Source organism: Pezoporus wallicus, unplaced genomic scaffold, assembly GCF_028554395.1.
Source record: "Pezoporus wallicus isolate ANWC-B61680 ecotype Strahan unplaced genomic scaffold, APGP_CSIRO_Pwel_v1 contig_1181, whole genome shotgun sequence".
Taxonomy (NCBI): domain Eukaryota; kingdom Metazoa; phylum Chordata; class Aves; order Psittaciformes; family Psittacidae; genus Pezoporus; species Pezoporus wallicus.
In genome coordinates, this window is record NW_026641428.1 from 3975941 (window position 1) to 3991551 (window position 15611).

The 15611-nt window shown below is 38.0% G+C and overlaps 1 protein-coding gene across 2 annotated transcripts in view; it reads right to left on the minus strand.

The window, feature by feature from the left end:
* LRP2 (LDL receptor related protein 2) overlaps nucleotides 1-15611 on the minus strand; it is a 123410-nt gene that overhangs the window by 36199 nt on the left and 71600 nt on the right. For both annotated transcript variants that reach the window (XM_057423635.1, XM_057423634.1), the window contains exons 39-50: nucleotides 14550-15470; nucleotides 13921-14086; nucleotides 12982-13140; nucleotides 9410-9699; nucleotides 8323-8526; nucleotides 7677-7919; nucleotides 6610-6735; nucleotides 4905-5024; nucleotides 3954-4085; nucleotides 3116-3317; nucleotides 2369-2664; nucleotides 1350-1866 (exon numbers count right to left, since the gene is read on the minus strand). In XM_057423635.1, coding sequence (XP_057279618.1) covers nucleotides 1350-1866; nucleotides 2369-2664; nucleotides 3116-3317; nucleotides 3954-4085; nucleotides 4905-5024; nucleotides 6610-6735; nucleotides 7677-7919; nucleotides 8323-8526; nucleotides 9410-9699; nucleotides 12982-13140; nucleotides 13921-14086; nucleotides 14550-15470 — 3376 coding nt within the window. The remainder of the gene's footprint in view (nucleotides 1-1349; nucleotides 1867-2368; nucleotides 2665-3115; nucleotides 3318-3953; nucleotides 4086-4904; nucleotides 5025-6609; nucleotides 6736-7676; nucleotides 7920-8322; nucleotides 8527-9409; nucleotides 9700-12981; nucleotides 13141-13920; nucleotides 14087-14549; nucleotides 15471-15611) is intronic.

A 15611-nucleotide genomic window follows, 5' to 3' on the forward strand; every position in this document is an offset into this window, starting at 1 on the left:
CAGGTCGAAGGAGGTGATCCTGCCCCTCTACTCTGCTCTCGTGGGACCTCACTTAGAGTATTTGGTGCAGTTCTGGTGTCTTCAACATAAAAAGGACATGGAACTGTTGGAACAAGTCCAGAGGAGGGCCATGAGGATGATCAAGGGACTGGAGCACCTCCCATATGAAGATAAGCTGAGAAAGTTGGGGCTGTTCAGCCTGGAGAAGAGAAGGCTGCATGGAGACCTCATAGCAGCCTTCCAGTATCTGAAAGGAGGCTATAGAGATGCTGGAGACAGGACTACTCATTAGGGACTGTAGTGATTGGACAAGGGGAAAACAGGTTCAAACTTAAACAGGGGAAGTTTAGATTGGATATAAGGAGGAAGTTCTTTACTGTAAGGGTGGTGAGGCACTGGAATTGGTTGCCAAGGAAGCTGTGAATGCTCCATTCCTGATGGTGTTCAAGGCCAGGTTGGAAAGAGTCTTGGGTGGCATGGTTTAGTGTGAAGTGTCCCTGCCCATGGCAGGGGGGTTGGAACTAGATGATCTTAAGGTCCTTTCCAACCCTAACTATTCTATGATTCTATGATATTTAAACCTTTCATACTGATAGTACTACACTCAGAAAGCAAAACCTGATGAAACACAGCCAAGAGCACTGTCAGAAAGAGCACCACATAAAGACAGTTTCTATGTAAGTAAATCAGATTACTTTTTGATACACAACATGCAATTAAAAAATTACCATAATGAAAAGTGATTTCCAATTACATCACCCTTATACTGCCCTCACAGCTCTAGTGATTTGGATCATGTTGTTTGAGTGTTAAAAATGCATTTTTCAAGAGCAAAAGAAACATGTTCTTCACATTGGCACTGGAGCAAAATTTCACTAATGTTTGTTATTACTTACTTCATTGGAATCTAGTTACCTGTTGTAACATATTGTTTACCTACAGAGCGAGGCCTGCATCCCAACCCCAGAAAATGCTAGCGAAGGAATAGAGACTAACCTCAGAATCCCTACCCCATAGCCACACATAACAGCCCACCTGGTAGCTTGCCTAGTCTGTTCATTAATGATTTCCTAACAAGTTTTTCCCAAGGGTCATAGGCACTGCTTCCTTACTGATGAGAGAGCAACTCTGATATAATCTCAGTATACTTAATATGACAGCTGTTAGAATGTCATGTAACAGATGGTGGTAAACAATTCCAGTCCACTTATATAAGACTGCATCCACAACACAGAATTATTTCAGCTCTCATCAGGAATTTCACATGAAGTAGGAGAAAACCCTAAGATAAATTTTCTCACACATCATTTTCTTAGTGGCCCAGAAAGACAGAAAGTGTATTTTCTTACCTGCCAACCCAGTCAACAGCGATACCTTCCCCGTTGGGCACATCATCACTTATCACTGCCTCCTTATTTGTTCCATTTAGGAACATTCGTTCAATGACCTTCCTCCCCACATCAATCCAGTACAACCTCTTTTCCACCCTGTCAAAGTCCAGTGCCACCACATTTCTCAGTCCTTGCAAAATGAGAGAGTAAGACTGGCCATCTGCTGTGAGATTTCTCAGATAGTAACGATTGCTAAAAATAAGGTATGGGGAGATATTACTATTTTGCCGGCAACTTTTTCCATCAGGCTCCCGGATATAGCCTGGGGCACACTTACAGATGTAGGAGCCAGCTGTGTTCTCACAAATCTGGCTACATACTGATGGAGTTTCATTGCACTCATCAATATCATCACAAGTCCGTTTATCAGACATAAGTTTATAGCCGGGATGACAAGAACAGTAGAAATTTGTCTGTGTGTCTGTACAGTTATGATCACATCCACTGATTGAAGGGTCACTGCATTCATTTATACCTGGGGAAGAAGAAGAGCTCTATTCAAGAAACCAGCTAGCAGAGAAAATAGTGCAGTCACTTTCTAATGTACTCTTCTGTCCCTCTCTCTCCCTGCTAGGCCCTGGAAATGCTGAATATGAATCTGGGCTGCTGTAATAAAGGAACAAGGAAAAGAATGTAATCTAATACAAAATTATTCTAGCACCTTAGAGGTCTGCCACCAAACACAGTGAACTGAAAATACATACTTATGCATGGTGCATTTTGTAAATGAAAGGACAATACATAATGTCTCAACTAAATTGAGTTTATGTAATTAGCTAATTTTCATGGTTTGTTGAAACAATATAAGAAATATTATTTAATTAAAACAAAAATTTAGATATAAAAATTTCTTCTAATCCCTCTGACAGAAGATAGACTATGGCTACAATTAAGTGAATGGCTTAAGAATTCTTTCTTTTAAGGCTGCCTAAGCATTTCAAAATTAAGTAAGACAATACAAATCAATCTACACATACCACATCCTTTTTCATCGCTATTATCTAAGCAATCATCCAAGCGGTTGCAGACTTTAACCACTTCAATGCAGTTTCCATTGTCACATTTAAAATGATGAGGAGAGCAAGTTGCTTCTGGTGTATTACAGAGATGTTCCAGCTCATCAGATTCATCACCACAGTCATTGTCCCCATCACAGATGTAGGCCTTGGAAATGCAGCGCCCATTCTGACAAGTAAACTGGTGTTGTTGACAGGGTTCATAGATGCATCCCCTTTCATCACTGCTGTCACCACAGTCATTCCGCCTGTCACACCTGAAGAAGGAAGAGCAAATATAAGAAGATAATCACTACCTTTAGGGCAGATGGATAGATACACTCTTCCGATTTCCAAAGGCAGCCAGATAATATTGGCTCCAATGGAAGAGACTTTCAGAAATTAGGTTCATATTATATAGAATCTGGTTCTCTGAGATCTGCTTGTATTCCCTATATGCATTACAAGCTGAACAGAATCACCCCAAGAGACATTACTAGGCACAAGAAAAGTGATGCAATGCTAATGGTGAGTATTTGGAATATTAACATAGAAAATTTCTGAGCATTTTAAAGTTAAAACTAATGCGTGAATGCAGAGCAGATAAACAGTATCATTACAGCATGTAGATCTAGGTAACAAGTAAAGAGTATGAAAAAGCTTTTGAATTATCTCCCTCACTTTAAGCAAATTTTGAGTATTCCTGCAGTGGCTCAGGTAGTAACAAACCTGTATGTGTTTCGGATGCACAAGCCATTACTACAAGTAAACTCATTTTCTGTGCAAGATCTTCTTGTACAGTTTTGGTGCTCATCAAATGCATCACTGCAGTCAGCATCACCATCACAGACCCATGCCCGAGGAATGCACCTCCTGAGCGGGGGTCGATTGTTGGCACATGTGAACTCTGCTGCCGTGCAGTTGCGGTTTGCTGAAAGAAAAGCATGTTCACTGAGACACCAAGTTATACTCTGTATTCTGTAACACCCTCTCCCACTACACACACACACACAGCCTAGTTATCCACCCTTAATCTGCAATAAAGCTATGCTCTGCTGCACATTCAGAGAGAATAAGAAGGGCAAGTGTACCCATCTATTGTTAAAAGAATCAAGGAGCAGGACCAGGTTTGGTGAACCTTCATCCCTTCATTCACCCTCTAAACAGGCATGCTTATTTTACTCACTAGTTTCTAAAGAAATTATGTCAGAACCATGTGGTTATTAATATGCACACACAAGACATAGTGCATGACAATCAGGGAGTATCTCAAAGGAAGCTGTTATTGCTTCCCAGATCACACAAACAACCCAGGTAAATTATATCTCCATTTGAACTCAAAAATTCAAAGAACAGTAATTGCAAAATTAGAACAATTACCCTCCCACAGTAAAATACTCAATTTTAACTCACTATAATGAAATGAAAGTACAGGAAGAGTGCACCTTATCTTAATGTACACTTTTATGAATAGAAAGATTGGCAGAGGGTGGGAGTCTGTGCTTGGTTGTTTTCTAATAAATACTTGCAGCACAAAGAGCAGTATGTATTTGCATTAAACACCCACCACAATTATGTCTTTGATCCTCATCACTCATATCCCCGCAGTCATTATCACCATCACAGATCCATGTTGCTGGGATACATCTGCCATCATCACATCTGAACTGGTCACTTGAACAAGTCCGGACTTGGGGTACTTAAAAATTAAAACAATCACTCTGCTTGTTAAACTACCTGCACTGCCATGAAAATCTAACAAGAAACATATTTTAGGGAGAATCTTATGATAGTGACATGTAAAATAGAAATTTAAATGTAAGACAGTTAAGGTATAAGCTGCAAGACATTTTCTTATGCTAAAGGTGCAACTCCAGCAAAGTAAGCTATTAGTCCTGTTTAAAACATAGAAGAATCTGTTCTGCTTTATGTTAAGCCAACTTTTATAGGGAGAATAATGAGAATTTTGTAATACCAATTCTCAGTGACTTGTTAGCCCCTTCTCTTCTTCCCTAGAGATGACCTACTTCTTTTCACCTTCATCCCTGCCACACTGCTCATTATCATTAGTTTCTATTGTAAACACAGGATTTGCTTACTGCAATACTATGACACCTTATAGTCAGCAACGTTCCTCTGCATCCCATTTTTCCCAAAGATGCAATACTGCACACACACTTTCTGTATAGCATAACATCTGCTTTTACATCCAATACAATACCAAAATACTTGTTACTTTTTGTTACTTGATTCACCACTATCAGTCTTACAAAGACCCAGGAGATTATACATTAACAGTAATTACATTAAAAGCAATCAATTGCTGCAATTAAAAGCCTTCATATTCCATACACAGGTATAAGTATTTAAGACTTGAATTACTCAGTGACTCATATTATTTAGAGTCAGTGAGTAAACCTCAGAATATACTTATTTCAAGCTAAAAAAAAAAACAATAAAAGAGGAACTACTGATTTTCCATAGCCCATTGTGTTGTATCTTCTGAGTGTAAACTTACCACAAGAAGCAGGTTCATCAGAGCCATCAGTACAGTCTATTCCTTGATCACAATACCAATGAGCAGGAATGCAACGTCCCGATGTACAACGAAACTCACTATTTGTGCAAGTCAGTGAGACTGGAAGAAAAAACCTAGGTATGACTTCTTTCTTTCTGTTACCTTTCCACCTTGTTTTAAGTTGCTTTTGAGTCCATGTTATGCAAAAATATTAAAGACCCCAAAAAAGAAAGAGAAAAAATTATGCTAGGAAGGATGTCTTTTCACAGCCTATCTGCAATGAGTTCATTATGCAAAAAACAGGCTTAATTCTCTCCTTGGGCGTACCTATCAGCTAATAAGTAGACAAAATTTGCTCTGGAAACAGGATTGCATGCAGCAACTGTAAATATGTTCTACATTTGTACTTGAGATTTGTGCACAAGAAGACTCCATGCTTTACAAGGAATCAAAATGTGTAGTAAGGAAGTAATATCTTATGGCAAATATTGCTTTCCTTGTTTCCCCACCAATTTTTCTTCACTTGCAGGTAGGAATCTTTTCTTAATGGCAGATAAGAGCAAACTGTAACCCTGAATAGTTCCAGCTAAGCACATTGCAAATATTCCTTTTGCCCTTTGGCTGAGCCCCCTGGCATGTACAGTGTGTTTGATAAGTTCTTCAGTAGTTACAGATACTTTCCTGTACCCTCTGATAGTTTCAAGATACCAAAAAGGACCTAATCTGGCCTTTTAACTTCTTTTCTCTGTGCCTTCAGTGATAGAAATCAAAGACAATTAATTGCTCATTAATGTCTTGGGGCTTCTTTGATCTCCCATTCTCTCCTTCTTTCTTGCCCTTCACCACTTCTCAATTTAAATAATTCAGCAGTGCTGGGACATAAAAAGCAGAAGGGATAAACCACACCTTTCATGAGCAGCACAAGAGTCACTATGTCAGTATATATAGCCACATATTTTTGACACATGGGGTTTCACAGATAAAAGTAGCCATGTTCTAGCTGGAAAAATTGAGCTCATCTTTTAGAAAACCTGTAGCCTGATTAATTCAAGGCAGATACCATTAGGAAAACTCGTGAAAGCAAAAAGTAACCCACTTAGACAATACTAAAAATGAATCAGTATATGAAAATATCCATTATGTTTTATAAACTGACCCAAAACATCTTATACAGGGAAAGTACTACCTATTACCTAATACAAATGTCTGTAGTAGCAAAGATAAACTGTTTGTAATTAAGGCTGTTTGAAAACTAGACACTTCCATACAATAACTGGAAGCTACAATGAACAAAAAATCATAAGCTAAGACAGACATAAGTACACGGAAGAGCTAAAAGAAATTACATTTGAGACTGTATGCTATTCATTATGATTAGAAGGAAAAATATTGTAATGTGAAAGTTTAAAAAAAGCCAAATCACTGTAATACTGAAACACCTTGTAAAACTATAAAGGAGACAGTGCAAAATTAGCAAAAGGAATGATCCCTCAAATGCTGCATAAAAATGCTGAAAAAAATACGATCTTCTTTATTAGATAAAAGCATGACTTAGATAATTGAGAGCTAATAATAAAATGCATACACCTCATAACTCGTCAGTATTACAAGAGTAGATGTTTTAAGAACAGTTGGGGTTATGTCGTAGAGCAGTGGAATAAATTACTGAAGTACAAGAAAAATAACAGAAGCCCTATTAACTTACCACAGTGAGTAGGGCTTTCATCACTCATATCTCCACAGTCATTATCACCATCACACAAATAGGTTCGAGGAATGCAAATATTTGTGCTTTGACATTTTGTATAACCAGATTGGCAAGTGCGCTCCGCTTTAAGGAGGGACAAACAAAAAGTTCTTTAGAGTTTTTCTTAATACCGTTACGCTCTATCTCATTAAAAGATAAATAATATTGTTAAAGAGTGCCACCTCACTCACTTGCTAAACTGCAGTCATACTACTTGTGCCATATGGAAACAATTAGACAATTGCTTTTATTGACAGAAATCCCGACAAAAACATGATCAAAGAAACACACGCCACTACTTGTGTGTGAGGCAATGTAAATTGACATGTATTCACACTGTGATGCCTGCATTTGCAACCAGCTGGTCCTGTATGAATCATCAGGAAAAAAATCCACTAAATATGTTTTCATTGATTTCTTATCTCCAGCTATCCAGCTAAGTTTTCCACTGCAAAATGTCATCTTAGTGCAAAGACGTGATGAGTTTGATTAATTGTAACAAGCAGTCAATATTGACCTAATCATAGTTTACATCTTAAGGAAAACAAACGTTACTGATAACTTTGAGAGCTACAAAGCATATAATTCTAAACAGAATAAATATAAACTATGTCACAATATACACTCCCGATGATTAAATATAGTAGAATTAACAAAGTAAAAGTCCACTGTCAAACTCCAGGCTAGTCCTGCAAAAACATGAACCCTGCATCCAATGAATCCAAAATAACATTTTTGAAATCCATGTGATTACTCATAAGACCTAATAGTAAGTACTGCATGAACACTTGTAACATCAAGGCAGACTATTTAAAACAACTGTTATTATGAAATATCTTAGGATACTCCAGAATATCTATTAATAATTCTATTTCCTTCAAATAACATAAAGCAGAATCTATAATGGAAATAAAGAAATCCTTTATCCTCTTTGATTTTGTCATGATTCTTCACACACAAACACATTTACCTCTTCTTCAGTCTAAAGACTCAGACTCAAATAGGCACTAGGTAAGCAAACTTACGGCAATTCCTCTCATCTGATGTTCCATTATCATGACAGTTGTTCACTCCATTGCAGACATACTGAAGAGAAATACACCTTCCATTATTGCAAGTAAATTCTGTGTGGGAGTCACAAGTTCGGAACAAGCAGCCTGCCTCATCACTGTTATCCCCACAGTCATTGTAGTGATCACAGCGGTAATGATAGGGCACGCATCGCCCATTACCACAGGTAAAAGCTGTTGGCTGACAAGTATGGAAAGCTGCAGAGAAAATAAATGGATAAACAGATAAATAAGTAAATAGATAAGACTATACATGGATAAAATGTAATCTAAGCTCTGTGACAAAGAAACAAGTAAAATCACAATATTTTTACCTGCCAGGGCAAACACAGCTGCAAAACGGACTGCATGGAAAGTAAAACACATATTTGAATTAAACAAAGTAGAAATTACCTATACATGACAAAAATTCAATACCACAGTGCTTTTGGATTCTACAGCAAATGAATAGCCATTCAGGCCTCAAGTCTTTGAGCAAGCAAGAGACTGTTTCTAATGGCAGCCATTAAGATCCATGATCATAAAGACATAAAAGTGAGAATACAGTACAGGTAAGAAAGAGTATGAGTCGCTTTCGCATGAAGATATTTTAAACGCTTACCACACACACTTTCCAATTCATCACTGCCATCACCACAGTCATTGTCATTGTCACATTTCCATCGCTCAGAGATACATTGCCCACTAAGGCATGTGAAGAAACCAGTATCACACCTGGTACCATTATCCACAATACAGTGCTTGTTGTTGTTGGCTAAATACCAGTGACCTTCAGAGGGGCATTGACATTCTGCACCAGCTGGACCTAAATTTATGTTTGACAGTAAAAATAAAATAAATTAAAAATTAGAAAAAGAAAAACCCCACAAATTTAATATTGCTGCTTCAGATAGAGTTCTATAAAACTGTTCACAGCTGTAACACTGAAATTCTCACAATTCCTATAAGATCTGCTTAGAAGTCTGGTGACTTAGCCAGATTTTTGTCTCAGTTAAGCATAAGCAAACCCATTAAAACCCATAGGAGTTATTCCAGAGTTCTTTAAAGAAACTGAGATGAGAACTTGGAGTATCTTGGAGCCACCCAAAAACTATTTGTACAATAAGAAAATATCAAGTGTCATGGTTTAAAACCAGGCAGCTATGTTTCTGGAGCCCATGACTCAAAAGGACACCTGTCCCACAGTGTAGACAGAAGTCAGTTTGTGCCAACTTCTTACCAATTGTCCAACATTTAAAACAAGACAGTAGAAACATTTATTTTGGAAATTAATCATTAGGTAAAGATTTCAGATTATCATGTGATATAGTGACCATAAAGACTTTTTAAATATGTAGTAGGAAACATCTGTTCAGTATACAGCACATCAGTATGTATTCCTAAGGTAAGCATATACTGCAGAGCTCATTTCATGTCTCATCCCAGAGGGAAAAAAAAAAAAAAAAAAACCAAAAAAAAACACATTAAAACCCCAGAAAACAATATTTTGGTTTATATTTAGAGAAACCTATAATTTTTATTTGTGAGTATTCAGACACAAGCCTCAGGTGTGTTAGCAAAATACCATGACCTTGAATTGCAACCATTTTGATTGCATTTATAAATAAAATAAATATTAAATATATTATATTATGAACTCTTATAAAGGCAACACTAATACCTTACAGTCATCAAGCATAAAAGCTTACCTGGTGCACAGATGTGACTGCAGCCACCATTAAACTGGTTGCAAGGGTTGGTACACTGTTGCTGCTTACTTTTTGCCCAGACATGAATATCCATTGGTCTTTGTGGAAGATTCATGATCATCACAATCTGATCTGAACCATCATACTTATTAGCTCGGTAAATGCTTTGTGTGCTCCAGTCTGTCCAATATATGTGCTGATCAAACAATGTCATTGCAAATGGATGTAGAGCAGTGCTAACAATTACCTCACGATTTGTACCAGTGAGAGTGCATCGCTCAATCTTCTGCCTAAAATAACAAAGAAATGATTACATCTTAAAAGCAAGAATTCTTTTGGTTCATGGATAAAGCCATGTCCTAACTAGTCCAGCAACCAGTATCCACCATTTCAGTAATGTGCACCAATATGTAGGGTGTTGTTTTGAGGTAAAAAACTCAAATTTTCTAACAGTAATGCATAGTAGCAGCTCTGTAATACTGACACAATAATGTACTGCAAGTATCTGTCTGAAGATTGAAATATTTAAACAGCTGCACTACTGAGAACTAAAATGAATGCAAAATTTCAAGAGAGAATACTTTTTTGGAATAGGTATGATGTTAATGACTTCTTACAACAGGAGAAAACCAACAGTCCCATGAAATGGGACAGGCTTTCATTTCAGTTTCACCTTCTACAGATCCAGAATTACACAATCAGGAAATACAAGCAAATTCATGAGATGACAAACATGCATTTTCTGCCATTTCTCACATAAGAACACAGGAGGGGAAAACATTTCTAATATATAATAACCACTATATATATAACATCTAATAGACACAAATGATAAATGTGATAGCATATGATAAACATTTCTTCCTAGTTAATCTTCCATTTTTTATTCTACCTTATGAAGAGTGTTAGCAATGCTAAGCAAAATGCCAACAAATAAGACTTCAAGGAGCCACAGAAAATCAGGGTTCAAATCCAAGTTCTGTGATAGACATGTTCTGCTATGCTGTGTGTGAACCATTCTTGCACAGACAACACTACTAACCCTCAACCATCTTGTCACTGCTTCTCCCTCTCAGCCATTCCCACCCTCAATGACTATTTCAGCAGAGGTCAGTGGGGAAGCAGAAGATGATATGCTGATGCCAGGAGACTCAATATGCACTATACATGCAAGAACATTATTTCTAAGCATTGTTTATAAAATCATGATAAATGTTAGAGGTTCCTTTTATCACACAGAGTCCTGTCTGATAGACAGATCATACAAGAATGAAGCATGACAGAAGAGAAAATGGAAGATGTTCAAAAGTTATTTGCAATGAGGAAAACAAGAGAAAGATTACCAAGGAACAGAGGGGATTATTCAAAAGAAAAGAAAGAGCTTGACAGAAAAACATCAAGATATTCACTAAATGCTGAAAATGAGATGATACAGTTTCAGCAAGTTGAAGATAGGACAAGAATGAGCATGGATAAAGGCTGTTCCTTGTCTGCAGCTCCAAGCATCCTCCTGTTCAGTCACACTGTAATGTTCACACAGGAGGACTGCCAAATGCTTATTGACAGAAAGAACACACTTTGGGTTGTCACTGCGTCAGCAAGTACGGCATCACTCAACTGCACTGCTCTTCATACTCATCTCTGAAGAGCAGATAGAGGTAGTACAGTATGCTTACATATAAAGGTATAATGCCTAAGAAGTAGAGTGGTGTTTTCACAATATCAGTGGAACAGAACAATTCTCTAAGAGGCTGTGGCATCTTTCACACATAAGCTTCTGAAAATGAGCTAATAAAAATCCCAGAATGGCTCCTCAGAAGATAAGGATAAGGAAGCCATGGGACTAAAGATATCATAACTGGTCATTTTCTTCCTGCCAGCAGATTCTCTCCCTGTTCATCACTGTGTGGCCAATACCTCTTGCCTGTGAAATTGAAAGGTCCGAATGTTGTTACTGGAGACTCCAGGCGGAATCTCCACCCTTCACTTCAAGTCACCAAAACAGTGCTCTCAAAAATGCTCTAACACCTTTTTATTAGCACCTGAATATAGTTTATCTAACTCAAAGCAACTATATGTTTAAGTCTTCTCTAGATACAAAATGTAATTCTTACCAATTCTATTTAAAGCATTCACTAGACTACCAGTGTGAGTTCAGTAAGAAAGGAAATGGCCAGTGAGAGAAAATGAGCAGATAGGAGATTTCTCAGAAATATGAATAGCTCCTCTCCTTTCACCAGCAGGAAGGAAAAGGATGTGTTTAATTTAAGGAGAAGAAAATCATCATTTGGTAATTACTGCAGGAAAATAATAATAGGTGGACGCTGCATGAAATAAAAGCTTTAATGTGAAAGAACAGTTGTGGGAAAAGTGCAGGAAGACAGTTTTCTACGAAATTGCACTTCTACAGAAGAAAAGAAGCTCCATCACAACTTTCCTGCAATACAGGCTCAGCTAATTCCCCCTTTTTTCATGGCACAGAGCACTTCTTAGGGGGAGCCCTGTACATAGCTCCCAGGTGTCAACAAGCTCTCATCTGTTGAGCGATTCGTAATATGTCGCATGCAGCAACTGTGAAGATATGGGAAAGGAACAGCATAAAACTAGCTACTTGAGATGTATGTCCAGGCTTGTGTGTGTGCCCAGCTGTCCCACAATACTTACAAGGGAACAGGACAGTCTAGAAGAAAAGAATAAAACACTATTTTAGAGAATGTGGATGGCACCTTTGGGAGACTAGCGCAAATAAGAGGAGAATAAGCAAAAGTAAAATGGAGTAGAATATACAGTTCACCCTTGTGATCTCCTGGTGTATTCAGAGATAAGAAGCACATATTTTTTGAGTGTCTGGTCTTCATATCTTATCCTATGCTGGAATTTGTCCTTCTAAAGAGGTAAAGGCCCTCCCCATGAAAGTCAGAATAAAGAAGACTTCATTCTGTTTAAGCAGATGCTCCCCTACCTCCATTAACTAGAATTTGAAAGAGAAAAGAGGACATCTCATTAGACACCCTGCATTCCCTTTAAAATAGAGGGTCCCATTACAGGCATCTTGCCTTCCTGCACACAGATGAATCCAAAGAAGAATGCCTTCCTCCCAGAAGATTCAATAGAGGAACTGACCATAATAGTTATTAAATTACAGACATCACTTTTCTGTCACAGAAAAAGAGAAGCAGGCAAAAGGACTGCTATGCTGAAGGAACCAGAAAGAATTAACCATGAACAATGTATGATGTAAAATGTGCACTGAGATTTTACTTGTTAGCAAAGATGGTTATAAAAGTCCTGAATTGCACATAAAACCAACAAACTGTCAGTGGGTACAAGTGTCATAAAGCAGTAGACTAAGTCTACACTGTGGCACAACAAAGCTTCTTACTTCACAGTAGTTCCACATCAAGACTTGACATTGCATTACTGTTGAGGAATACACTTAATGTTCTGTAATACAAAGTACCGAATTCAATTGAAAAGCTGAAAAAAACAGTTTTAAAAGTGAGGAAAAATAAATAATATATCTACTAGAAAATTAACCAAATATAAACCAATAAGTGTGTTACAATACATACAGATTTCCATCAGCCCAGTATAACTGCTGTTCTTCATAGTCCAGGGTAAGCCCATTCGGCCATACCAAATTGGTGCTCACAATAGGTGTTCTGAAGTTTCCTCCGAGTGTAGCTCTTTCAATCTTTGCATTTGAACTCCAGTCAGTCCAGTACATATACCTGTCAATAACATGATTACAAGGTTATATTTTCAGCAAACAAAGCTCCCAAAGCTCTTATCTGCTCCAGGATATGCCCACCCTGCTGTCCTTCATTGAAGAGTGCAGTGCAAAACTACTGGAAAATAACTAATTCCTCCACTTTGGCCCACACATTGATAAGGGAATCTTCTAGCAGGGATCATTGGGGTCCACTGGAATGACCCTCAGAAAAATTTTTCCCACTCCTATGAGAATCCAATAAAGTCAATTAATCTTTCTCTTACCTTTCTTAATTTGAAATACAGTATAATTAGCAATGAAACTAGAAATACAGTAATACCCCCAGCCTCTCAGGGAATGTTTTGATACTGAAACCAGAATTTTCTGAGGCACTCAGAAAATACAACAGAAAATGGGAAAGACTCTACATAGAGACATCTCTATGACACTCTCGGAGAAATCTTCAAGATTTTGCCTTACACAGCAAATGGAGGCTGGTTAGTTGCCTGACAAATACCTGCTTTGAACATCATTCTCATTTACCCACAGCACCTGCCTCCCACCATCACTAAGTGGAGCCTCATGCACTACACATTCATCAATACTCAAAAACTCTCAGAATAAAACTCAAATCTCTGAGGCTGAGATCAGCTTAGAAAACTGAAACCTAAGAGTTAGGTCTATGACAGCTATGCACAGCTAGAACTTAGGGCTCAGAATAGGAAGTATCTGTCAGTCTTTGTCACAGTCTAATTAGTAGTTTCACCTACAGTCAAAGTATACAAAGTGCCACACATACCCTCTGCAGGGATCTAATACGATGGCTCTTGGTCGTGGAACCCGAGCAACCACTGTGCGGTTTGATCCATCCACAGCCATTGAGCTGATGGTCTGATTGAGGTACTCACTATAGTAAACTCTGCTGTTGATCCAGTCAAAGGCTATGCCATCTGGAGTCCCCAGGTCTTCAACACATGCAGTCAAACACACACAAGTTCAGTACAGTTTCCAAAGATACCACAACACTCTGACATAACGTGGCAACATTAAAGATCGCTCTGAAATGCCACAGGTATGAATATAAATTTGGCCATTTAAAAATCTGAAGAACTAACAATTAGGACTTAGGCAGTCCTGTGTATGCAGTAGGATTAAGAAGACCTTTTCTTCACAAAGACCTCAGTTCTGATTGCTGTTCTCCAAGTAGCAGGAATCATCCCTCACTCCATAATATTAATTTACTATATATAATTTATTATATATAATTATATACATAAGAACAGTCAAAAGAAACATTTCACCAGATACCTTAACTAAATAGTCTACCTTGGCCATTAACATAAAAGTACCAGCTGGGCTAGTGCTAGGTGCTGCAGCCCATTTTTTTTCAATATCAAATGACTCTGTATCACATTTCACTGCACTTACCAGATGCAACCACTGTTGGAGGGCTAATTCCTGGGTAAATACTAACATAACTGATTCTTCCTGTTCCTGAAGGATAACTTTGAGTAAAATATATACGGTTGTTTATGCTGTCAAAATCCAGGGCCACTGCAGTTCTTAACACATTGACTGTGCGGAAGGGAGGACTATGATTTTCAGGATCTAGGTGGATACTTCTGAGGGCATTCTCAAGCGTAAAAATTAGGTAATCATCAGTTGAAATGGAACATCTCTTGCCATCACTGCCTAGTGTTCCAAAGGCACAACCACATTTGGGTGTCTGTATGTCAGGTAGGGCAAAACACAGATGAGAACAGCCTCCGTTGTTGTCCAAACAAGGGTTGTTGTTGACATCAAGGGGTGTACGTGACTGGAAGTGACTGTTGTAAATGGTAACATCCCTTAACCAATTAATGTTGTCTCGTATTACTGTTGGCTGATCAGTATTGCCTGGCTCCTTGCTGGCTTGGAAGACTTTTTTCAGGTTTCGATCCACCCAGATCATAGAATTTCCAAAAATAGTGATACCATATGGAGTTGGATAGCGACTGCCATAACGCACAATTTCAACATCACCACCATCAGGCTGAATTCTTGCTATCATGTCTAAGGAATCATCCACCCAGTAAATGTAGCCATTGCTGTGATCTATGGCCAACCCACGAGGTGTGACAATGCCCTCAGACACAAGAACTGTTCTGTTGGTACAGTCAAGAAATGCACGTTCAATCTTCGGATTTTGCCCATAATCTGCCCAGAACAGATATCTGGCTTTTGGGTCGACTACTATGTGCCTTGGCATATCTATAGTAGTTTTAAGCAGAACACGGCGATAAGTTGTGTTTAAACGCAAAACTTCTATAAAAGTTTCTGTCAGGAATGCATTTGTAAAATAAAGATTTCCTGTATTTAAAGAAAAAATAAAATTAAAAAAAAACAAACAAAAACAAAACCCAAAACAGAAAGTTAATATCTAGCATTGATACCTGAGAAACATGAGCTGATAAAAAATCAAAACCATAAAATGAATATCCATAAACACTG